Here is a 24,380-nt window from a genome sequence, read left to right on the forward strand (position 1 = left end):
GGAGTACAGAACTAAGAATGGGTGCAAACACGAATTAGGCCAGTTTCAGGTTGTGTCTATGAGTGATTTTTGGCTACTTTGGATGACGTTCTTTGAAATAATGCTTATTCAGTAGAGTTTTTTAAGTGTTATATTTTGCATAGTCCCAAAATATTCTGTGGCGTATTCTGTGGACAAAAGACTGACAGCTGACCACCCCACCCACAGTTCAGTTTCATTACAAGAAGTGTTCCCGGGCTACTCCAGCTTCTGATAGCGATGGTTGACTGGTCTTTTATCTTTTCACCAGCTTAAATCCGTAGTAACTGTATCAACCCAAGGTCGGACTAGGACAGAATACAGTCCTGGGACTAAACGACCCACCGCCCCCACGCCAGAATTACCACCAGTTAGCTAGCTAAAAAAGTGTGGCCCTTGTTTGTAAAATGGGGCAGTGTTGAGCTTGCAAAGACACGTTGTGTAAGTGTTTCGGAAGATAAGAAAGAATGTGTGGATTTGATCTTGCTGCATGCAATGCTTGTTTTAATATCAGAGAAATCAATCAATGGGGGGGGGGGGGGCTGCTACTGCTCGAAGAGCCAAGTCTTGATGAGTTTTCTGAAGGAAAGAAGGTCCTGGGTCTGTCGTAGATCCGGCGGGAGGGTGTTCCATGTCTTGGCGGCGAGGTACGAGAATGATCTGCCGCCGGAAGATTTGCGTCGGATGCGGGGGATGGAGGCGAGGGCGAGGTTAGCGGAGCGGAGATGCCAGGTGGGGGTGTAGAAGCTGAGTCTGTTGTTCAGGTATGATGGTCTGGTGTTGTGGAGTGCCTTGTGTGCGTGGGTGAGGAGCTTGAAGGTGATCCTCTTGTTGACGGGGAGCCAGTGAAGGTCTCCTAGGTGGGGGGTGATGTGACAGTGGCGAGGGATGTTGAGGATGAGTCAGGCGGAGGCGTTTTGGATGCGTTGGAGGAGTTTGGCTGAGATACGGGTGTAGAAGGCGTTGCCGTAGTCGAGTCTGCTGCTGACGAGGGCCTGGGTTACTGTTTTTCTTGTTTCTGTTGGGATCCATTTGTAAACTCTGCGAAGCATGCAGAGGGTGTTGTAGCAGGAGGAGGAGATGGCGCTGACCTGCTTTGACATGGAGAGTGAGGAGTCGAGGGTGAAGCCGAGGTTTTGTGCGCTGTCGGTGGGTGTCGGTGGGGGACCCAGCGTGGACGGCCACCATGAGTTGTCCCAGGCGGAGGGGGTGCGCCCAAGGATGAGGACCTCTGTTTTGTGCGAGTTCAGTTTTAGCCGGCTGTCTCTCATCCAGTCGGCAATGGCTTTTAGTCCCTCGTGGAGGTTGGTTTTGGCGGTGTGCGGGTCCTTGGTGAGGAGGGAGAGGATGAGTTGGGTGTTGTCGGCGTAGGGGATGATGTTGAGGTTGTGCTGGCGGTCCACTTGTGCGAGGGTGGCCATGTAGCTGTTGAACAGCGTCGGGCTGAGGGATGAGCCCTGGGGTACGCCGCAGATGATGTTGAAGGCTTTGGATTGGTACGGGGGAGGCAGACTCTTTGGGTTCTGCCGGCGAGGAAGGATGCGGTCCATTTGAGGGCCTGGTCCTGGATTCCTGCTGCGTGGAGGCGGGATTTTAGGGTGTGGTGACAGACGGTGTCAAAGGCGGCTGATAGCTCTAGGAGGATGAGGGCTGATGTTTCTCCATTGTCGAGGTGGCTTCTGATGTCGTCTGTGGTGGCGAGGAGGGCGGTTTCTGTGCTGTGGTTGCATCTGAAGCCGGACTGGGAGGGGTCGAGGATGTTGTTGTCTTCGAGGTAACGAGTGAGCTGAGTATTGACGATTTTCTCGATGATCAATCAACAGTAAAAACCAGCCCAGCAGACCATAAAACAGGCCCACAAACAGCCAAAAACCGTCCTCACACCGACTTTTCAGGCCAGCCCATCGGGCACTGCCTGATTGCCCTATAGTTCAGTCCAACCCACATCAACCTGTTTGTTACTTGTAAGATTTCTCAACATATATAGTAACCCCAGCACGTCAGCTGTTCGTTGCATGAGCTGTAAATCGCAATATGAATTAAGTGCAACTGCCCGCAGTGCTGGTCCACGAAAACAAGCAATAGTCATTAGCAGTGGAGCATTGGCATCATCATTCTGCACTTTCGTGTGCAAATGAGACAGTTCTGTTAAGACATATGTACATCTATTTATGACCTTCACTATTTATCAACTCTGCTTAGTTTATTTTTTTCCTCCAACATTAATTGTTTGGTCTGGCACTTGAGACACTGGTTTTGGCCATTTGAGTGTCTGTTTGTTTTATCGATCTTTGTGTTTGCTAGCACATATGGGACTAAATAGTATTGAAGTATCTGGTGAAAAAAGTATTGTGGAAACAATGAGAGAATGGGTAGGAGTCGATTTTGTGAAATGTGGAAATATGTTTGCAGTATTTTGGGGTAACTTTTTGCTACCAGTTTGTTGAACTTTCTTACACAGGATACTTGATCTAATGAGTTGCTGGGAAGTTTACAGACCTTGTGTTAAGTTGTGCTACGATTTCAGATGATTGTAATTGGAGTTTTTCCGTATCTCACGGCACATCAGCCCTTACATTAGTTGAAAGTGAATGGTACCATTGGAACCAAAGAGCACCACGTGCCACATCCCTCAACATTCATTCCGCAACCCCACCCTCTTCAACACCTACATGTCACTTCTAACCGGCATTGTGTGAACACATGATCTCAACATCATCTCCTACGGTGAAGACAGCCAGCTGATCCTCTCGCTCTCAGCAGACCCCTCCACCATGAAGACCAGCTTCCACAACTGCATGAAGAATGTCACCGAATGGATGAAGACCAGCTGTCTGAAGCTCAACACTGACAAGACTGAACTACTGATCTTTGGGAACAACACCTCCCCATGGAACGACACCTCAGAACTCAAACCCACTCAAGCAACCTCTGTATCATCCTGGACAGCAAGCTCACCATGAAATGACAGATTAATGCAGTCTATGCCGCCTGCTTCCACACTTTCCACATGCTCAAAAGAATCTCAAATAGCTCCCCATTGACACGAAGAAAACCGTCACTCAAGCCCTAGTCACCAGCCGGCTGGACTGCGGCAGCGCACTATAAGCAGGAACCACCACCCAAGTCATGAAGATACTCCATAAAATACAGAACACAATGGCCAAACTCATCCTCAAACTACACAAATGGACCCACATCACCCCCACCTCAGAAACCTCCATTGTCTCACCATCCGGAAAAGATGCCAATTCAAGATGATGACACGCCTACAAAGCCCTCCACAACCAAGGACCAGCAAACATCAACCACAGCCTGAATTTCCACCAACTCTCCAGACAACTTTGCTCCTCCTCCATCACACAGACACTGTGCATCTACCCAAACTACAGTGGAGGTTGTTCCTTCTCCTGCCTCACCACCAAGTTCTGGAACAGCCTTCCCCTCCGCCTCTGGACATCACCCTCCCTGACAGACTTCAGAAAGAACCTCACGACCTGGCTTTTTACCGAGCCCAGCATTTCGAGTTCCTGGATAACCTCACAGGTGAATAGCAGTGCTATACAAATACGCAGTTATTGATTGATGGTATTGATTAACGTAAATGTGATAATTTCTGAAATTGCTTATCTGGACTAAAGACGAGACCTATTGCATCAAAGACAAATTGTTGATGGTAAAAGATATTTTGAAATTGGGCTTAGGAAAAAGTCTCTTGACTATGTAAGATGTACCTAATGTTGATAAAACATCATTATGGCAAATTCTTCAATCTCTATGAAAGTGTTTAGGGTGTCTAAAAGCTTTACATATACTTTGCCCACCATACAGACCATGTTTTATGGAAGGTCTGATTGAGCTGACCTTACTTTTCGTACCCAAGCAAATGACACAGCGCCAGACGGTATATACAAGTAATCAAATATGGCCCACATAGACAACACCGAACCGCATCATACAACATCTCTAACCTTGAAGCTCTTAATCTCCACCAAACAGTCACTGGATCAACTCAGCTGGCTTGCCATACTCTAGATGTCATCATAGCTCCTAAAGGAGTGACCTCAGCGATAAGGAACTATCTCACTATCTGGAGTGATCATCAACTTTGAGTTCAATCTTCCCATCGTACTGAGCTCCCCACCAGCCTCCTGCACAAATACATTAAACAGCCCATGTAAAATCTTAATATGGATGCAGTTTGTTTATATTTGTCTGCCAAACAACCACTGGGCCCTCTTATGAAAGTTAATCAACTCCATTAATATTATTCAGAAATAATCAACAAAGTGGTTCCTCTCACATCTCCCAGGCTGCATCTGTTCTTTCAACCTCACATGCTACGGCTATGCTGACAATATCCAAATAATCCTCAAACTGAATAAGCCAAAGTTAGATGACTGCCTCAAAGCCACTGACCAATGGATGATGGAGAGCCAAACTCAACGCCTCAAAAACTGCAATCCTAAATGCAGTGAATGGAAAAACTACAACCCAATAACAAATGTAACTGAAGAAACAGAAATGCCATCAACAACCTCATCTGATGCTACATAACTTAGGAACTTAAGAATTATTTTGTAGTCAGCCCTCCCTATGATGCCACGTCAACCAAGTAATCGAATCCACATTCCACACCTTGAAGACACTCCATGACATGCTATATAAATAAGAATGCAATACAGTATGCATACACTAACTGACCTTCAATTGTGTACTATATTTGGGGAACCAGTAGATGGCTTGCAAATACATGGTCATGCTGGAAGACAATGTCCAGACCTTATCAATGCTCCAGTGTTCACACTGATTCTTAACCTCCTGTACTGCTGAAAAATATAGACCTTGGATGTAATTATTTAAGACAGATTAGAACATTGGAATGTTGGCATGTCCATTGAAGACAATGGAGTGCTGCAGGCTTTTACAGGCCGGTAAAAGCCCGCAGCGCCAACATTCCAATGTTCGCTTTGTTCACAGCAATAGCTGTGAACAAAGCCTCACGGAGCCCGAGGGGATTTTAATCCCCTCGGGCTCCGTGAGCAGTTTTTTTTTTAATAGAACATTCTGCCCTGAGTGGCAGAATGTTCTAATAGCCTTAGAACCCACCGTAGCTGGCTCTACCGGCTATTAAAGGCCCTTTCACGGGAGCGGGCCTTTAATAGCCGGTAGAGCCCGCTACGGCGGGTTCTAAGGCTATATTGATGCAAAGCACTGTGTTCATGTTTTCCATGTTATTAAATAGAGGTCCCCCAGTTCTGGGTCCCCTTTCACCTGCCAGAGCCAATGTAAGGCAAATAAACCAACTGCAGTTAGACCTGGCATCTTTAGGGTGGTCTTACACAAGACTTTTTGCCTATATCTCATGTTTTGTTTTTGTATCTTTTTGTTGGCCTTAGGACTCTGAGCATTTTACCAGTGTTAAAGTGCAGGTGTTCTCCCCTAAACCATGGTAACCTGGGTGTACCACAATTGACATATTTAATTTACCTGAGAGTCCCTTGAAGAGTGGTAAATCACATACCAAGGGCCTGTAAATTAAATGCTACTAGTGGGCCTGCAGCACTGATTGTGCCACCCACCCAAGTAGCCCCTTAACCATGTCTCAAGCCTGCCACTTCAGAGCCTGTGTGTGCAGTTTCACTGCCACCCCAACTTGGCATTTAAAAACCTCTTGCCAAGCCCTAAATTCCCCTTTTATTACACATAAGTCACTCCTCAGATAGGGCCTAGGGAGACCTGAGGGAAGGGTGCCATGTAAGTAAAAAGGCAGGACATATACCTTCCAGTCTCTATGTCCTGGTAATGAAAAACCCCTCAAGTGATTTTTCATCACTGTGAGGTCTACCCCTCTCATGGACCAACATTTGGAATTCCAGATAATAACTTTAAGTTGTAATCCCTGGTCTGAGAGGAGTGGCTGGGTCATGTTTAGTACCACTGAAGTAGTAATAATAAATCCTCTTTACTAGTGAAGACGGATTTATTGCAACTATTTTAGAAATACCACTTTTAGAAAGTGGGAATTTCTCCGCACCCATTGCCCTGTAAGTCTACATCCCCTCTCCAGTACGTCTGGCTTGGGGTGGGTGACAGTTCCACTTGTGCATTCCCTTGAGACACTGACAACTCAGCCATATCTGCATTCATTTGCATACTGATGGGTCTTCCTGGGGAGGGCGGGTTGGTAGGATCCCACACTTACATCTCAAAGGGTAAGGGCTGGGGTCCACACAAGAGGGCTGATTACCTCCCACTAGCTGTCTGGGGCCGAGACTGACTTGAAAGGGGGACCTGCGCACTTTACAAGCATCCTTTGTTGGTCAACCCCCACATCAAAGGCACTTTCCTCTATAAGTAGTAGGCCTCTTGACCCACTCAAGAGATCACTGCTGGACTCAGAAGAATCTCTTCCTGGAGTAAGGGCTGCTGCACGAAGAGGATTGCCATGAAACTGTGCTGACTGTTCCCAGGAACCACTGCCTGATGTGCTGAGTTGTCCTGTTGCCTGCCAACCTCTGCCCGGTAGATTCAACTGCTAAGAAGCATCACCAGTGTCTCCAGGGCCCTGCAGGCATGCCCTGTCTTTCCAGTCTCCAATAATTTCCCTGCTAAAAGACTGACTGACCTAACTCCAGTGCTCTGCTCCATGTAGATCGTAAGCTTCATGTCGGACTCCGTACATTGCGAGTGACTGGGTAGAGGATTTGGCGTGGCGATCTCTTTATTTATTTGGGAGTCACCTGGGACCGAGAAACGACCAGGCTACCTACAGCGGGAGTGGTGAGTGAAGACACTGACAGCTGACTTCCCTGGCCGCCGCCACACTGAGGGAATCTTGCAGCACGGCCTCTCAACTTAGCCAGCTGGCCCCAGAGATGCCGCTCCTTGGGATCCCCCCAGCGCGGCCCCTCTCCTTCAACACCTGGGATATGTTCTACTTGGTGCTCCTTTGTCCCTGCTGACTGCCTTCTCCCGGCCCTACGCCTTGGACCTAGAAGGTCGAGAGAAGACACCCTCTGCCCCCGCCCTAAACACCATACGGATTCTGCAATGCGTCCCTGCTGATCAAACAGGCAATATCCAGCGGCTGCCGCCCCTCAAGAATCCCCCTCCAGCACGGTCCCCTTCGATGGAGTGGTCTCTCTGGCTACCATCGAAACGTCGGCAATACCACAGAGTCCCAGAAGCAGATGTTGAGACACTAGAAGGTACTGAGTGAAGAGGGGGGGGGGGCCTCGGGTGACCACTGTTGACCGGCAGCTAACATCTGGCCTGCTTGAACTACTTCAACAAACCCCTGTGGGCAGCGACCATTAACAGTCTCTTGCCTGCTTTAAAGACTTCCTGAAATTACTATAAGTTCTCTTTCCCCATTAACACTTACAGCACCGCACTTCATGTCAGCTTTTGAGGATAACCTTGAGTGATTTATTAAGTGGATTTGGTTACTTAGATTGTGATTTTTTCAACAACTATAAAAACATGCTTATTTTTTATATAAATCTGTGTGGAGCTCTCTTTCTTTTGTTGTGTCCCACTATAATTATTGTCGGGGGATTTCTCCAATATTTTGCATATTGCATCTTAAATTAAGCCCGCCTGCTCTGCGCCAAGCTACCGGAGGGTGAGAGCAGGCTAATATAGGGTGTATCTGACTTATCAAAAAACAACAAGAGGAGGGGCCAATGTGGGATATTCGGAGGACAGACTCCTGGTCCTGTGTGTGAAACTCCCAATACAGTACAAATCAAAAAATGCACACACGATTCCAAAAAGAGGGTTTCTTTTAGACCAATAGGTTCTGCAAACCAAGGAAGATAAAAATTCGAAGCAAGAGCCCTCACTCACCTGCTGGTGACATGCTTCATCATAGAGCTATGCTCCTCGTCAGGCCGGCGCTGCAATGCCTGACGGGCCCCACGTGGGGGCTCTTTGCCGGAGATCTTTTTAGAGGAAAATGCACAACCGGTCAAAGGCAAAAAATCGAGAATTGGTATAGAAATGGTTAAAAATGCCTAGAGGTAAAATATGTTCAAATATTTAATTCAATGCTAATACCTCTGACAAGATTAAAAACAATAAATAGGGATATAGTAAAATAATGTCTACACTCCCCATAAAAAAAGAAGAATTTCTAATTACAGCTACTAGCTCTCACATTGGGGAGTAGTAAGAACGAAAAAAGTAAACACAGGGTCCCCTGTGTTACTCTACATCAACCTAGTTCCGGGGAGCATTAATTCAAGTAGGTCGTCCGGCACGGTCGGATTCACTGAAAAACCACAGTGGATTGCTTCATCTAGATGCTTTCCCCGATGAGGCCCTGCATTTAATTTTTGGAGGGCTTTGTCCTCCCTAGTATGGGATGTCCAAGTGTTTAAAGGATTAGGTACGTCTTTAAGGTCCTGACGAATCGCATAAGATCATGTATTGACTAAAAACCAGCGAGAAACATGTTGACCTGTGATGGAGAGTAACACAGGGGACCCTGTGTTTACTTTTTTCGTTCTTACTACTCCCCAATGTGAGAGCTAGTAGCTGTAATTAGAAATTCTTCTTTTTTATGGGGAGTGTAGACATTATTTTACTATATCCCTATTTATTGTTTTTAATCTTGTCAGAGGTATTAGCATAGAATTAAATATTTGAACATATTTTACCTCTAGGCATTTTTAACCATTTCTATACCAATCCTCGATTTTTTGCTTTTGACCGGTTGTGCATTTTCCTCTAAAAAGATCTCCGGCAAAGAGCCCCCACGTGGGGCCCGTCAGGCATTGCAGCGCCGGCCTGACGAGGAGCATAGCCCTATGATGAAGAATGTCACCAGCAGGTGAGTGAGGGCTCTTGCTTCGAATTTTTATCTTCCTTGGTTTGCAGAACCTATTGGTCTAAAAGAAACCCTCTTTTTGGAATCGTGTGTGCATTTTTTGATTTGTACTGTATCTGACTTACCCTGACTAGAATGACAGTCCCTACTTGGACAGGGTGCAAACCTCTGCCAACTAGAGACTCCATTTCTAACAACTGCCTAGAGTGTATTTCTTGAGTTTCTTTTAATCTATTCTTGCAGTTTCCTGGCTCCTGGTTTGACACTGTCCCTAACATGATCATTTTCTCAGCTCAGTGTTAAGGCTGCTCTTTCTGATGGTCACAACGGTGATGCAGCTGGTCTTGAAGATGATGCAGGATTGGAGAGGGGGCTAATGTAGTTCCTTCAGTATTGAGGTGATGTAAGTGCACTTTTTCAAGCCGTTCAAGAGACAAGCATGAAAGAGAGTTCACAAATTGTTGCTGCAACAATCCTCACCCGTCCCCATCTTTTGAACAGGTAGGTCCAGACGTTTTGGTAGAATTACTGAGATGTCTTTATCACAATAATCCCTTGATTTCAGACAAGCCCTAAATTGGCTTACAAGAGTTTAACAATGGTTACAAACTAAACACGTGAACTAATGCACTTACGGAGGCCTGGTTACTTCAGATGGGAGGTGGAAATAGATTTAGACTTTAAGAGGATGCAGGAAAGTACATGGTATGTGCTGTTTGGCCAAGGAGGCGTAAAATGAATGCAGAACACAGAGACCAGAAGATAACTATGTTGGTACACATTAGTGTCCTGGCCTCCACCATGCTTGCCTACCTTTGCCTCCAGTGTGGAAACATTCACTCCTGCAGTGGAAGGGCCACTACCCTGCAGTGGAAGGGCCACTACTCTGCAGTCTCATCCACAAGGCAGGAGACCCATGCAGGCTGTCAGAATCCATGCTGTCATTAAACAAGGGCTCCACACGCATACAGCAAGCTAACACGTTGCTGTTATTAAAAGAGCGTGGCACTGGGCAGAGGAAGGGTGGCATGTGTATAAGTAAACAAGCAATGCCAAAGATAGCAAGAATTTCAGAGCACCATAAATATGCATTACATTGGGGCTCCATTACTTTTATTTAAATGTCTGTCACACTACTGGCGCCTACCCAAACAGTAAGCCCGGATCCATGAGCAGAATTTCTCCACAATACTTGGACATTCATAAAAAATACAGGCACCAAAGAGGCATCACTTTGTAATAGTTGTGTAACTTCGGATGTCCGTCATTAAAAAAAACACCTCTACTTTTAATCGATACATTTCGTAGTTCCACTTAAAGGTAAAACTATGATTTCCTATAATTTGTATTTAACGTGGCGCCGCAAACTGCAATTTTAATATTAGACCAAAGGTACAGGGGGACGTATACAGTGAATTATGAAGAAAGAATCTAGTTACACATAACCCTCTTCATAGAAACAAAACTGCAGCCCTGCATATTTTTGAAGCGTCTAACTAAACACAACCAGTGCACTGCTTTGTTTACAAGAGCTGCTTTGGCAACCTAACGCCAGGCCTGCACACGTGGTGCCTGGCGGGCCTGCGGAGATGTCACGGTAGCAGTGGAATGCGGGGTTTGTATCTGGGGCAAGAGGCCTCGTCGCCTGCCCTTTCATTCTAAAGCCCATTCATTCTTCACTGTGACAATGAAACTCGGAGTGACTCAGTCACACATAGATACGGCGCCTTCCCATTACGGCGGGCAGTTGGCCTGTCGGTTACTACAAGAAGTAGCGGCCTGTTGCTATCTAATTAAAGTTGGACGCCTCAGTCCTGGTTGAAAACCTGTCACAGGGCAGAGGAATGTGCTCGCTGGCTGTCACTGGGGGATGGGAGCATGGCTCTGCCTTTGCCGCCTTTTCCTGCAGAGGCTGCTCGCCGTATTCTGTGCCGAGCACCGCCTTCAGGTGTGGGTGGGGAGCGGGAATTCACTTGGGAATGTTGAGCACAGCCTTTGTTGTTGGTCTAAACATCCTCCCAGTAATACACGCAGTTAGAATCACAAGGGCAGCCTCCCCGCTTGGATGAGCTCTTGTTTCTGTCGGCTTGCAATCGGCGAGCCTGCAGCGCGAGGGGCGTTTGGTACATTTCCAACAAGTTTTCAAAATGGAGCGCCAAACCAACGGAAAACTCGTGGAAGGGGCCAGTGAGAGAACGAGCAGTTCATGTTTCTGACGGTGCTTTGACATTAATGTGACTTTCTGCTGCACACAGTGTGTACGTATTCTCAAATAAATGAACCTAGGGTGGGTAGTTACACTTCATGGTACATTCTTAGTTGTTTAAAGCTTCTGCCCTTATCATGAGCCAACAAAGTTTGCGCAAATAGTGTGGGAGCCGATTTTGGAACTGGGGGATATGATTCGAGTCTCGGCGTCTACTCAACATCCTGTGTGATTCTGGGCAACTCACTTCATCTCCCCGTCCCTAAAGAAGAAAAGTAATCTGACCTCGAGTAAAGTAACTGGTGCTCGTGTAAAGAGGTCGAATGTGGGCTTATATAAATCTGCAAAAAAGTAAGTGTCTACACGGTGCATCATCTTTCCCAGACTAAATACACATGACGGGGCACGCCTGGGAGTATAGCGCCTCTTTCTGTCATGTTACTTCTGCTATCCACTGCCTCGAGTTGTTTCTCATGAGATAACAAAGGTACCTGTCAGAGCCCAGGTACAACAAACTTATCCAATTGCTAGGTTTGGAAGTGAGGCTGCGAGCAGCACCTCCAGAATGGCGCAGAACCACCCGAGGCAAGCATGGCACTTAGGTACCACTGTCGGGCATCTGTGCCAGGCTCTGACAGGAGTCTGTTGGTTCTCATCCCCTACCCCCTCCTTCCCGCTTCCTGCACTTCACTTACAGCAGACTTGAATTTTTTTTGCTGTCACACCCACACAAAAGACGCACCTCGTTAACCCCTGCTTCGCCGTGCAGCCGCAGGCAGCCCCATCGAGGTCTGTGTCCACTGGCAGGGAAACCACAGCCGGGCGGGCACACTTTTGCGCCCTGTCCGTGCGGCTGCACCGTGCTTGGGGCGCCCATGCGGCCGGTTCGTCGCACCGGCTGAAGTGTTTTTATAGACTCCAGGAGGAGCCTGTGGAGGTGCGGGCACCCAGGATGAGTCTTTTGTTGTACTGAGCAGACTCGCACCGCAGCAACAGCAGCATTTGTCACCAGAATTTCTGTGTGCTCCGGGGGCTCCCGGCGGACTCCACGTTCATCATGGTAGGACACTATTAACTTTCAACTTTTTTACAGAGATTTTCTATGGCAGAAAAAAATGCCTAGATGTCAGAGTTGTTCGAGTGCTGAAAGCTGCTATTGCGCAGAAAGGAGCCTCCAGAGGTGCGTTTGGGCGCGTGTGTCGTAGCTGGCACGGATTAGAAAAGTGCGCTGCTCATTTATTTAGATTGGCAGATTGGGTCCGCTGGGAATCTGGGACTATTGGGCTAACAGACGTTCCATTGTGGCTCCTGCCGGTTGCCGTACTTGTCTGTTTGTGTTTCTGGAGGTGTGACGGGAGTTGGAAACATGTCTGGGATAAATGTATTCGTAGAAAAACAAATCTTCGATCTTTCACGTTTGTCGGTTTTGATAACAGATCATCGCCACCAGGAATCGTCTTGACAGTGTAGGATTTCAGAGAGCCTTTGCGCAAGGTGTAGGAACGTGTTTCCCCAGTGCCGCTGGTTTGCTTCATGGGAAGCTTACTCTGCCTTGCTTGCCTGTGGCTGGCTGTGTTGAAATACCTGGGAGGAACCGCTTCCAGAGCTGTCTTCACAGTTCTGAATGCACACGAGCCAGCGTTTGTTTGTGGGAATGGTTCCAAATGTCAACCAGACGATGCAGTGACGTAACGAAACTGGAAGGGGGCCCCGTGCACAGCACATGCAGCCCCCACCTCCGGACTCACTCAGGCCAGGTGCTGTGCCGAGGCCCCCTCCACTCCCCTGGCACCACGGGGACTGCGGGTGCCCTTGTTATGCCCCTGAGAAGTTGAGATGTATTTCTCCACTGGACAAGTTAAGCCACTTTCACTACTTTCGTGTTTATCTAGGAGGCGAGTTGGGGGGTTGGGGAGAGCGGTTGGCATTGTATTCTGCTAAAATATGTAAGTGGATCTTTTTTTTTTTTTTGCACCGCTCATGGTAACTGAAGGATACATGTGTCAACTTTTTTGTCTAGTAGTCCCTGGGGCTAATACAGCATAAAATATCATAAAGTAGGGGTCGAGTGGTCCAACTGTCCAGGATACCAAGCAATTCACCTCCACAATTTCCTTCTGCACTTGATGAAAGCTACTGTCTGATTGAGTCTCCTGTCCCTGGCAGAATGAGAGCTTCCAGGACAAGTTTCCTTCACATGACCATCATTATGGGCAACTCTGGTTGACACCTCCATTGGCATTAAAAGTCGAAGGTCCAAAGGTGACTGAAAATAGAGTGAAATAAACAATTGCCTTTTGTCAGGGGGTTTTGATATTTGAGGCGCAAAGAGGAAAAACACCTCTCGTGGATGTCATTCTCCGCATGGCTGTCAACTGGCCCCGCCTCATGGGGGATATCTTTCAGCCAGTCCTCATTTTCAACCAACAGCTCTAAGCATGACGGGACATGTAGTTTTACTCAGCTTGTCATAAGTATGTGCATACAAGCCCAGAATGCTTTGTACTGTTGCCTGAATGGCACCATCCTGACACGGAGCCAGCTGATATCTGCCTCTCCGCAATGGTCTAAATACAGAACTCTTCACTGGCCCTGCATGTACATTAACAGTCACCAGCCTTGGACCAAGCCGTTCAGTTTGCAGTGTGCTCCAGCTTTTTAAGTAGCTCCGTATCATGCCTGCCACCTTCAGCCAGTCTGGACTTTTTTTGCAAATAGAACTTTACATTCTGGGAAATGTCTTTTCACTTTGTACATGTATGTGTAGCCAGTGGCGTGGCGTGGGTTGTCAGCACCCGGGGCAAGGCAAGTAATTTGCGCCCCCTAACCTGTGGATTTTAGCACTCGAGTCTCTTCCAAGATGTTGCGCCCGGTGCGGCCGTCCCCCACCCCCGCCTGCACCCCCCCACGCTACGCTACTGTGTGTAGCTTAAAAGCCCCACGGCAAAGGACACTTGCATCAAAAGGAATGACTTGCAAAAGCTGCCTTTAATATCAAGTTTTGTGATATACATCTTGCCATGTTGGCGGGAATATTTTTCGCCAATGGTGCCTTGCATAAATGCTATTTGCGTTAATTAAATGGAGTACTATTTCCTCTCCCAAAACCATCAATAAGGAATTTTATACAGTAGTTGTTCTAACGTTTTTGAATGAATTCTTAAATAACTCTTTGGGAACCACTTTGTCTTGATATTAATATCATGCGGGCATTTGTAACTTCACAAAGACATCAGATGTTCACGATTAAAAAAAATATTTTTCGAGGATGGATTACATCATTTTTTCTCCTATATTCATAATATCTTTTGTGACAAACCGGGCTTTATGCTCTGTTATCTATGGTTAAACCTTCCCAGTTGGCTGATGAAGAGCAAGCCTGCATTTCCTTTGAAATCTGTTTATTTACTTTAGTTACTTCATATGGTGCCACCCTGTGTTTTACCACTTCAAAGTGCTTGGAAACCGTGCAAATACATAGAACCGCAAACACAAAGCCAGAATTCAGGAAACACAGCTGGCATCAATAAACACAACTCAAGACATTCCCCTTCTGGCTATCCTTTGACTATTTTGTCCTACCCCATAAAAGTTAGGCCTGGTTCTCCGAATTACACTGTACTGCCTATGAAATGTTTACATTTGTAACCAAATGTTACTCTGTGATGCAGCCTCATGCCAGCATGTGATACCCTACAAAGCAGTAAAATAAAAAAAAGTACTAAAGGGCAGTGAGATCTGCTTCCAAGGCTGGGGTGGAAGATAATGGAAAATATAACTGCCCCCAGATAGGGTTTGATGGGGCAGCCTAGTTGTTAATTGATGTACCAATGTTCTGTATATGCATCTTTCTGGCTGCTATCAGTACCAGCCGACAGAAAGACAGGCAAGAGATGTCAATTCATGAACTGTATAATGCTTTGCTTTGCCTGTTTAAGTCGGCTTGGTTTAAAACTTGAGGAAGACTGAAACTGCTTAGGGTTCAAGTAAGACCATAAGAAAAGATGTCTGATATTTTTCTAAGGTTGAAATAATTACTGTTCTTAGACTTTCAGGTAAGTGTAAAGGCATACATTAGGTGTGCAAATTCAGTGGCATCACCATATTACGTTTTTAGAAACCCAAGCAAGCCTTTTATAACCAATGAAATTGTAGATTAAGTGCAGAGGAATACTTGATTTCCCACCGAGAGAGGGCAGTGCCATACATTCTGAGATCATTTTGATCCACGTATATGGACTTCGTATTAGCAGGCAGTTCATTCTACCAGGTTGGCTTGTGCAGAAAGAAGGCGTCAGAAGGAGGTAGAAGAGGCCGAAGAGGGAGGATCAGCATCAGCCACTTGTTTGTTTCATGCAGCACCTCCAGCACCACTCGCTGCATCGGTCTCTCTGGTACCATCTTCTAAACTTCTGCTGCATCAGCACCTCCAGCAACACCCAGTGCATCTGTCCCTCCACCAGGACCTGCTCAGGGTACTGCAGTGCCAAAACATCTTTTCAGGCAGAATGGCGATATAATAGAGCAATATGGCAGTACAGCGATATACTGTCTCCTCTGCTATTAATGTGGGAGCGAGAAATATGACTATCTATCGTGAGCTAGTCATGGCTCACCAGTGTCCTGCCCAAATGCCTTCGTTTTTTGCTTTTGTTGTCCTCTTGTTTCCTGTTGAGACTAGTTTTGTGGTTGGTTGTGAAAAAACAAGGAAAAAAGTTATTTTCAGAACTAACCAAATGTCTCAGAAGATTAAAAACCTTTTACCAATATTAACTATATTTTTTCATGTATCAGAAATAATACATTGTATTTAGTCTAGAGGTAAATGTTAAGTGAGTTAAACAAGTGCCATATAACTTCATAGTAGGTGACATGTTTACAATATACTAACCAGTCTTATTTGTTTGTATCTAATAAACATAATACAAAGTAATTCCATCGTTGTTTTTCTTTTTATGTGTTTTCAGACAGTTTGTTACACCACTGTGTCATCATGTAGAACAGTTATCATTCAAGATGATCATATGGTAGAAACCATCATGAAACACTGGGGAAAACAAATCAGTTGGACTGTAAAAAGCCCCATAGATGGTGTGCATGTCCAAATGCTATTATATCTAATCAAGTACTTTGACATACGTGGAAGCATAGAAGTCAAAAATACTTACGGCATATGTTTACGAATGTCAAAAACCATGCCAGACCACATAAAGGCATATTTCAGAATTATCTAACTACAGCTCATAAATACAAGTTCTTAGAACAGCCATACATATCCATGTAGAAATGTATCTGTTTTATGTAGAAATATATAGATGGAGGTGATGAGGAACAATCTCAATCTCTGTTATGTCTTTGAAGAAGAACTAGAACATATTGCTTTCCAACAGCCAGCAGAGACTCTATGTGGGGTTTAGTAGTATTGGGCTATGTTTATAGCACATGTTGTTATGAACTAATCACATAATGTTTTACTTCTTTTTGTATTTCTTATCTAGTTTCCCATTTGTTTTCGTTGTCATGTGACCAGACATGTGTGTTTCAAATGCCTTTCTAATGCTCGTTAAACATCATTGCTGCAGACTAGCTTATCTCATTTTTCTTTTTGATAGAATTGTGCTGCATTAGTAGCCCAAATTGTATTTAAGTCAATAATTGTTCCCCCCTTTTCAAAATTAAGTTGTTTGTATGATGTGGTTTCCAAATGTCCAAACATCAAACTCTTGATATACTTGTTTGCATGCCTCTATGTTTCTTATTCGTGTATGTCAGTGTATGCACAAGATAGTTAGGGTTTGGTTGGTTGGACAAAGTTTCATTTTTGGGCCAGATACAATGCTAGGGAGGTAGGTGCTGAAAATGATTTATGTGTGAAAGGAGTTGAACTATTATGGATTGGTGAAAGTGGTTTGAAATGGAATTAGTTATTCCACCTACTTTTCCTCTGTTAGTAATTGGGACCATGTCCAGTTTATAATTATCCACTGTGGTGTCAATGACATAGAACACTTCACTGGATTTAGTTTGGAAATTGAGGTGAAGAAGACATTTTCCATTGTAATGTCAATCTTAAAAAAAAAAACGCATTGTGTGTTCTCAAATATTTGTTAAAAGTGGAAGTGGTCTACTGTAAATGCTGCTAAGTTTAAAAAGACCCAAAGACGTTTACAGGGCAGTGTCAGTATTCTTTCACAAACCTAAAATGTCTTTGATTTTTCATTTAAATATAAAACATTGCAATGCAGCACTGTATCATCGTGATGGTGTACATTTTTCAACCCATGGAAACTATATTTTAATTTCAAACCTAAAAACTTGGCTTAACCCCTTCGCTGCCAGGCATTTTCCCTCTCAGGTGGCAGGCCTTTCAATGGCTATTTGGGGCAGTTCGTGCTTAGGCCCTCATAACTTTTTGTCCACATAAGCTACCCACGCCAAATTTGTGTCCTTTTTTCCCAACATGCTAGGGATTCTAGAGGTACCCAGCGTTTGTGGGTTTCCCTGAAGGAGACCAAGAAATTAGCCAAACATGGGTAAAAAGGGCTGCAGAAGAAAGGTTGTGGGTTTTTTCCCTGAAAATGGCATCAACAAAGAGTTTGCGGTGCTAAAATCAATATCTTCCCAGATTTCAGGAACAGGCAGACTTGAATCAGAAAATGTGATTCAGGAATTGATATCTCGGAGGATTGTTCTTTGGAAAGGCTCAGTAACTAGTGCAAACCTGGATGCTGCAAGGTTGTGCGTTGCCCCTTCCCTGACCAAATGGTGTGCTTGCCTAAAGTCACTTAATTGATGGTGGAAGTAGCGAAGCTTCTACTGTGAGAAGGATCTTGTTTGAGAACAGGCAACTGAGAGGAAAGGGATTTGAAGCTGAGTAATCCTAGCCCACCTGTACTTTGATGCAAACAGGAGGAATCTTACTACAGATATGGAATGGAATCAGTGTTGGTGGAGTAGTCGGACAAAATCGATGATTATTAGCTGGAAGGGGGGAGTTTGTGGGTGTGTGTATGTGTGTGTATATATATATATATATATATATATATATATATATATATATATATATATATACACAACCATGTGTGGCTGCACTCTACATGTCTCAGCCTACTAAGTGCCATCTGATCAGTGTAGTCCATCTTTGCAAGGTTTCAGTTCTACCAGTGAAGCAAAGCTTGACAACTATTAATTTTGTTCCCTTATTATTTTTCTTAGCTTAACCTCCTCTTAATGAACTCATCATTGGAGCAGAGCAGGCACTGAGAGCCAAGCTTGTTTGGAGCAAAATATTTAAAGACTGGTGCCTTCTTAACTGTTATCAAACAAGATGTTACCTTTAGGATCATAGGTTTTGGTTTCGGAAATGTGATAATATTAAATTAATCTAAGTTTACCCGAAGGGTCCTGTTGGAGAAAAGTTTGAAGTTGTTACTTTACCCTCAGGACATATCAACAGGTAAAAGAGACAGAAAGAAGGTGTGGATACACTAATGAAAATGTAGTCGGATCTTCAGCAAGACCGATGGGACATTGGATCTTTGTTTGAATTACTGGAGGTAGAGAGGTTGATGAACTATGGATAAAGGATTTGTTTGCTCCTTTAATTCCTTTTATAGGGTACAATACTGAACATTTTTAAGGGGAAGATGTGTCTTTTTTTCTTTGATTTGTTAATACAGCAGGCGCCTGTGGATGTTTGATCGGAGGGAAATATTTAAATCTGTAAGTTTTTATGCTTGAAAATATCAAACTTAGAATAAGTTGGAAGGGGTCCCTTGCGCAGGCTAAATGTAGTTAATTGGTCTCTGGCTACATCTCTTGCAGGTTGTCTGTATATATTATCACATATGCCATTTCTGCCGTTGGTGGACTCCAAAGTAAGTAATTGTGGCAACTCTTTTTTTTATCTAAAGAAACTTTTAACTATGAATGGCGTTTTTTTTTTTGTTCTGTCTACATAGATTTAGCAAAACTGCTTATGCAAAGGTTGTCAAGTTTATAGATATTTTGCTGTCCTGGATAAATGCTGAAATGACAGTCTCTCTATGAAGGTTTAAGGATTTTTTATGTATTGCTTTGTTATTGAAAATATACGCTGTATATGTTTTTGTATAATTTTATTGAAAACACGTTGCTTCTACATACTGTATTGGTAGCAAAAGAAAGAAAAGAATGACTAACACAAAACAAACAGAACCACGGCTTTACAGATGAAATATACAGTGTGTCACAGGGTTACAATGCCGAGTGTTATTCTCCAGCTTCTTATGCCACGATCTCTATGTCTACCTTTAGAGTAGTTAACAGAATCGTCAGAAATGTTGACAATCATATATCGTGGACTGGTCTTTTGAAAAGATTAGACTAAGGACTCTAACACTCACTTCCTTTGAGTTGTTGGCCTCCACGTCTCCCCCCCCGCCGTCGCCTGACATCGCGACCGCTGTGTGGGGGGAACGTTTGACGGGACAGGACGGGACTACATTACCCAGGTCCCCTTGCACCCCGGAAGCGGAACCAACGCATTTTGCGCGCCCGAAGGCGTTATTAAACTGATCCTGCCCCTGGCTGAGCGGGGCTGATTGCAGAATTTACCTACGCCCGCATCGTGCTGCATACCTGTGTGCCCCTGTGGTCCTCGGGGCTGCTGTTCCTTCTGCTGGCCTCCACGTCTCCCCCCGCCGTCTCCTGACATCGCGACCGCTGTGTGGGGGGAATGTTTGACGGGACAGGACTACATTACCCAGGTCCCCTTGCACCCCGGAAGCGGAATCAACGCATTTTGCGTGCCCGAAGGCGCTATTAAACTGATCCTGCCCCTGGCTGAGCGGGGGCTGATTGCAGAATTTACCTACGCCCGCATCGTGCTGCATACCTGTGTGCCCCTGTGGTCCTCGGGGCTGCTGTTCCTTCTGCTGGCCTCCACGTCTCCCCCCCGCTGTCGCCTGACATCGCGACCGCTGTGTGGGGGGAACGTTTGACGGGACAGGACGGGACTACATTACCCAGGTCCCCTTGCACCCCGGAAGCGGAACCAACGCATTTTGCGCGCCCGAAGGCGCTATTAAGCTGATCCTGTCCCCCGCCTCGCGGGACCGCGCCGGGCTAAGCCCGGGCAAAGGGCGGGCCGTTGTGTGGCCGTTAGGGGGCCGGAAGGGGTCGGGTTGGGCCAATTCGCTAAGCTGTTAATTGCTTCTATCTAATCTGTCAATGCTTTAGTAAGCTGTATACTTGGGCTCCATTTAGTTATTGTGCCTTCTGGGTCAGATATACTTGTTGTTTTGTGTTATTGCTGATATATGTAGGCGCCCTATACTTTGTTACGATATAAACGTTTTGTGTAGGGCAGGGCTATAAATACTAGACAGTCCATCGAGTATTTTATCAATACTAGTAGTGGTTGTTATATACGTGAGGGTGGTGTAGAATGGCTAAAAATATTTCCACCCTGGATAATTATTTGGTTAAAATGGTGAGCAAGATAAACATTGATAGAAGGAAATCCTTAGGGAAGGGGTCCACCTCAAAAAAATTTTCTTCTGTAGACGATGGCAGCAGTTCTATTATGGTGGATCCCCTTAATATTGAAGCTTTCCCTTTGGAAAACTCAGCCATTTTACCCTTAGTTTTAGAACCATCAATTCAAGACCCATTGGAGCCCCCGAGTGAGTCCGCATTGTCTCACTCTCCTCCTAAGAGAGCTGTTAGAAAATGCAGAAAAACGCAAATTAAGCGGGGGAACGTACATCTTAAACCAACGATAGAATTTGGTCATAGAAGTAATGTAGCTAATAACGAGATTATAATTAATAAGGACGATGTGAATTGTGATCTCTTGGCTCACATCGCTAAGCTATTTGAGGAAAAACTAGACCATATGACTAAACCTCTTATGGAAAAAATTGAATTGTTATCTACGGAGGTATCTAGGTTGGGTGGTCTTTTAGATAAGATGTGTAAGGAACAGACTATGAAACAATCTGAGTTACCCGTCCATCCCGGTAACTCTGCACAATTGGTTGTAGCACAGAGGTCATGTTTACCAGAATCTAGGGAGCCACCATGTATGGTGGATAGTACCCCACATATAAAAGCAGCTGCATCTAATATCGTGAGGTACACTACTCCCGTGAACAGACCAAATCATATTAATCTTCCACCTGATTGTGAACCATATGTCATAGTCCTTTCGAATGTTCCTCCCTTAGACCCAACAGCAATGAATTTCCGTGAGGAATCACATGATTCTCTCAAACGGAAATCAGTTGCTTGGTTAAACAAAAATTGTGGTTTCCCCCCACATCTATCCGATCATATACTGTCCACTAGACGGGTATCATGGATCGGCAACACGAAGAAAAAATGTAAGGGGGATTGTGTAATTATTAACATTAGGCACCCTCAACATGTTGCGACTGTTCTTCTTAGAGCAGCTTCTTTGGATGTAGAGGAGTCTGACGTGGGTGTGCATTCTCTGGGTTATTTTTATAGACATTTAGCCAGTATATCAGAGTTTTCTAAAACACACAGACTCTTGACTAATAGAAGAAACGCAAATCTTTATATTCCAATTGAAAATAGATTTTCGGTACTGAGTACTTTGGATGAAAACGATTGACTCCCACGAGTAGGGGAATCTATCACAGAAATGTTAGTATACACCCGGACGTGGGAACAAAAACAGAGTATAGAATATTTAGAACCGAAACTTATAGTACCTTCGAGCCCCAGAAATTCATGGACAGTTAAATTGGTAAATTGCGTTAAATCCCCTTATTCTATTTTGAGTGAGGTAATCAGTTTGGGCGTACCTGATAAGTGCCTCACAGTGACTATGGAGGTTAATGACGTTAGTAAAGATTATAATCAAGACAAAGAGTTAAATCCTTTTGTTGAACTAGAAGATGTTATAGAAAACGACAACCTACCAATAGTATTAGATTCACCCTGTGTAAAAGGGAAAACAAATATTAGATTGATATCTTGGAATATAGCTGGCTTAGCCAGGAACCTTGAGGATGTGGTATGGTGTTCCTATGTTGAGAATTACGATATCATATTCCTACAGGAAACTTGGATGGTAGAAACCCCCCATAGGTTGGGGTATAAAACATACTGTTCTTATGCTATTCCATCAACTAGAGGTAGAGCCTCAGGGGGGCTGGTTATCTGGGTTAAAGTGACTCTAGAAATAGATGTCACCCAGTTATCCATCCCCTCTCCGGACCTACTAGGCCTTAAAATTGATACAAGAGGGAAAGAAACTATACATTTAATAAATATATATAATAGACCGTCCCCATCTAACAAGGAATCAGAGGTGGTAGAACTTTTGGATTCCTTTTTAGATTAATTAGGAGATAATGTAAAGGTGTTAGTCGGTGGGGATTTTAACTGTAAATATGAGCCTGTCTTGGGGTTGGAAAAATTACTTGATGAACAAGATGCTGCTAATGATATCTTGCCCTTAGAATCTGCAAGTTCAGCTAAAAGCACAAAAGCCGCCTTACAGATTTTACAGTTGACTGTGGTACATGATCTAAGGGCTTGTAATGGTCGATTCCGATCAGACAGACCAGCAGCTCCAACCTATTTTAAGGGAAATTCCAGGTCACATATAGATTTTGTAATGGCTACCCGGAATATATGGGACCAAATAACTGATTTCAAGATAGACCATAGGACGGAGAGTGATCATTTCCCCCTCCAACTATGGCTGGACTCTCAATCATTTATTATTAGATCCGAAGAAGAGACCCTATTAAATACCACGGTCGCGGAGTTAGAGGTAACCAATAACAGGCGTGCTCTAAGATGGCCATATATCTTGGGAACAGAAAATACGCTGATAAATATTTACAATGTATTTACTGAAACGGTAGGAGACTTACAGTCAGCATTAGTGGGAACACAAGGTGTTCTTGATTTACATCTTAAGCTGGTGGATGCACTAACTCCACTATTGAGTAAAATTTATAAAAAATATGGTAATAGGATAAGGAACCATCTAGAGACAGCGAACCCATGGTATAATAAAGATTGTCGAATAGCAAAATCAAGACTGATCCAGGCAGTAAAATCCGGGATATAAAAAGCGGTAGACTAGCCTATAAAAACACTATGGCCCAAGCTAAAAAAGTATGGGATGAAAGTTTTTGGGAGGATCTCTTGAATGCAGCTAAGCTACGGGATCAGAGCATGTTCTGGAATTTAATCGCTAAGGGAAATAAGCAGGGTAGATCAACAAAGGATATTTTCCTAGACGAAAATACTTGGTGTGATCACTTCACTAAGCTCTATGCTAACAAAAAGGAGAGTTTGTCCTTCGGGGACTATGAGACAAACCTAGAAATGAGTACTGCTCCATTACTTTTTAGTTTAGAAGAAACTAATAAGGCTTTATCAGCTGTGAAAATGGGCAAAGCCCCAGGCCCTGATAAAATTCCCGGCGATCTACTAAAATATGATGTGGATGTGTGGGGGCCTTATATAAATTACCTGAGTAATTCCATTGTGGCAGGCACACCGATCCCCGATTCATGGAAAGGGGCAGAAATCATAACAATTTTTAAAAAAGGTGATCGCTATGATCCAAGTAATTACCGCCCAATAAGTTTAATAGACATTTTACAAAAGATATATGCCAGACACATTTTAAATAGGCTTTTAGATTGAATTGAAGAGACTAAAATACTAACCAAATATCAGGCTGGTTTTAGAATAAAAATCAGTACGGTTGACCAGGTGTTTAGGTTTATGTGCATCTGTTGGAAGTATATAAACATAAGGAAGGGTAGTCTCTATGTGGCATTTGTGGATCTAAGGGCCGCCTTTGATCTTGTTCCGCGCAATTTGTTGTGGATTACATTAAGGAACATGGCGGTCCCTGGGGAACTACTTAAAGAACTTATTAAGCTTCACACAGGGAACTATGCAAAAATTAGATGGGGAAAAGAAGGTGAAACCTCAAGGGCCATACCTGTAGACCGTGGTGTGCGCCAAGGTTGCGTGTTAGCACCTACACTCTTCTCATTATATGTTAATGATATTCCGAGCTATTTAAGGAATTGTGTACATGACTCCCCGAAGCTAGGTGGTGAGCCGGTTACGGCATTATTATTTGCCGATGATACCATCCTTATTTCTCAAACTCCGAGAGGCTTGCAAAATTTGGTGGACTCTTTCCAGAAGTATTGTGTGGGGAAGGGGCTAGAAATAAATCCTACCAAAACTAAGTATATGTCCATAAACCCCAAGAAATCCCTCAGGAATAATCTGTCCTTGGAGAATCAAAAACTGGAACAGGTAGGGAGTTTTAATTAT

The 24,380-nt window shown here is 44.4% G+C and overlaps 1 protein-coding gene across 5 annotated transcripts in view; it reads left to right on the top strand.

The window, feature by feature from the left end:
• The window catches only part of CRYBG1 (crystallin beta-gamma domain containing 1), a 785,716-nt gene that overhangs the window by 390,825 nt on the left and 370,511 nt on the right, over nt 1–24,380 (top strand). The window contains exon 1 of one of the 5 annotated variants that reach the window (XM_069235433.1): nt 11,852–12,117. The exons of 3 other annotated variants lie outside the window; for them this stretch is intronic. In XM_069235433.1, coding sequence (XP_069091534.1) covers nt 12,115–12,117 — 3 coding nt within the window. In that variant the 5' untranslated portion in view covers nt 11,852–12,114. Of the gene's footprint in view, nt 1–11,851; nt 12,118–18,889; nt 18,935–24,380 lie in introns of those variants that run through there. One more of the 5 variants, XM_069235432.1, reaches the window with a different exon arrangement.

Source organism: Pleurodeles waltl, chromosome 5 (genome assembly GCF_031143425.1).
Source record: "Pleurodeles waltl isolate 20211129_DDA chromosome 5, aPleWal1.hap1.20221129, whole genome shotgun sequence".
In the NCBI taxonomy this organism is placed as follows: Eukaryota; Metazoa; Chordata; class Amphibia; order Caudata; family Salamandridae; genus Pleurodeles; species Pleurodeles waltl.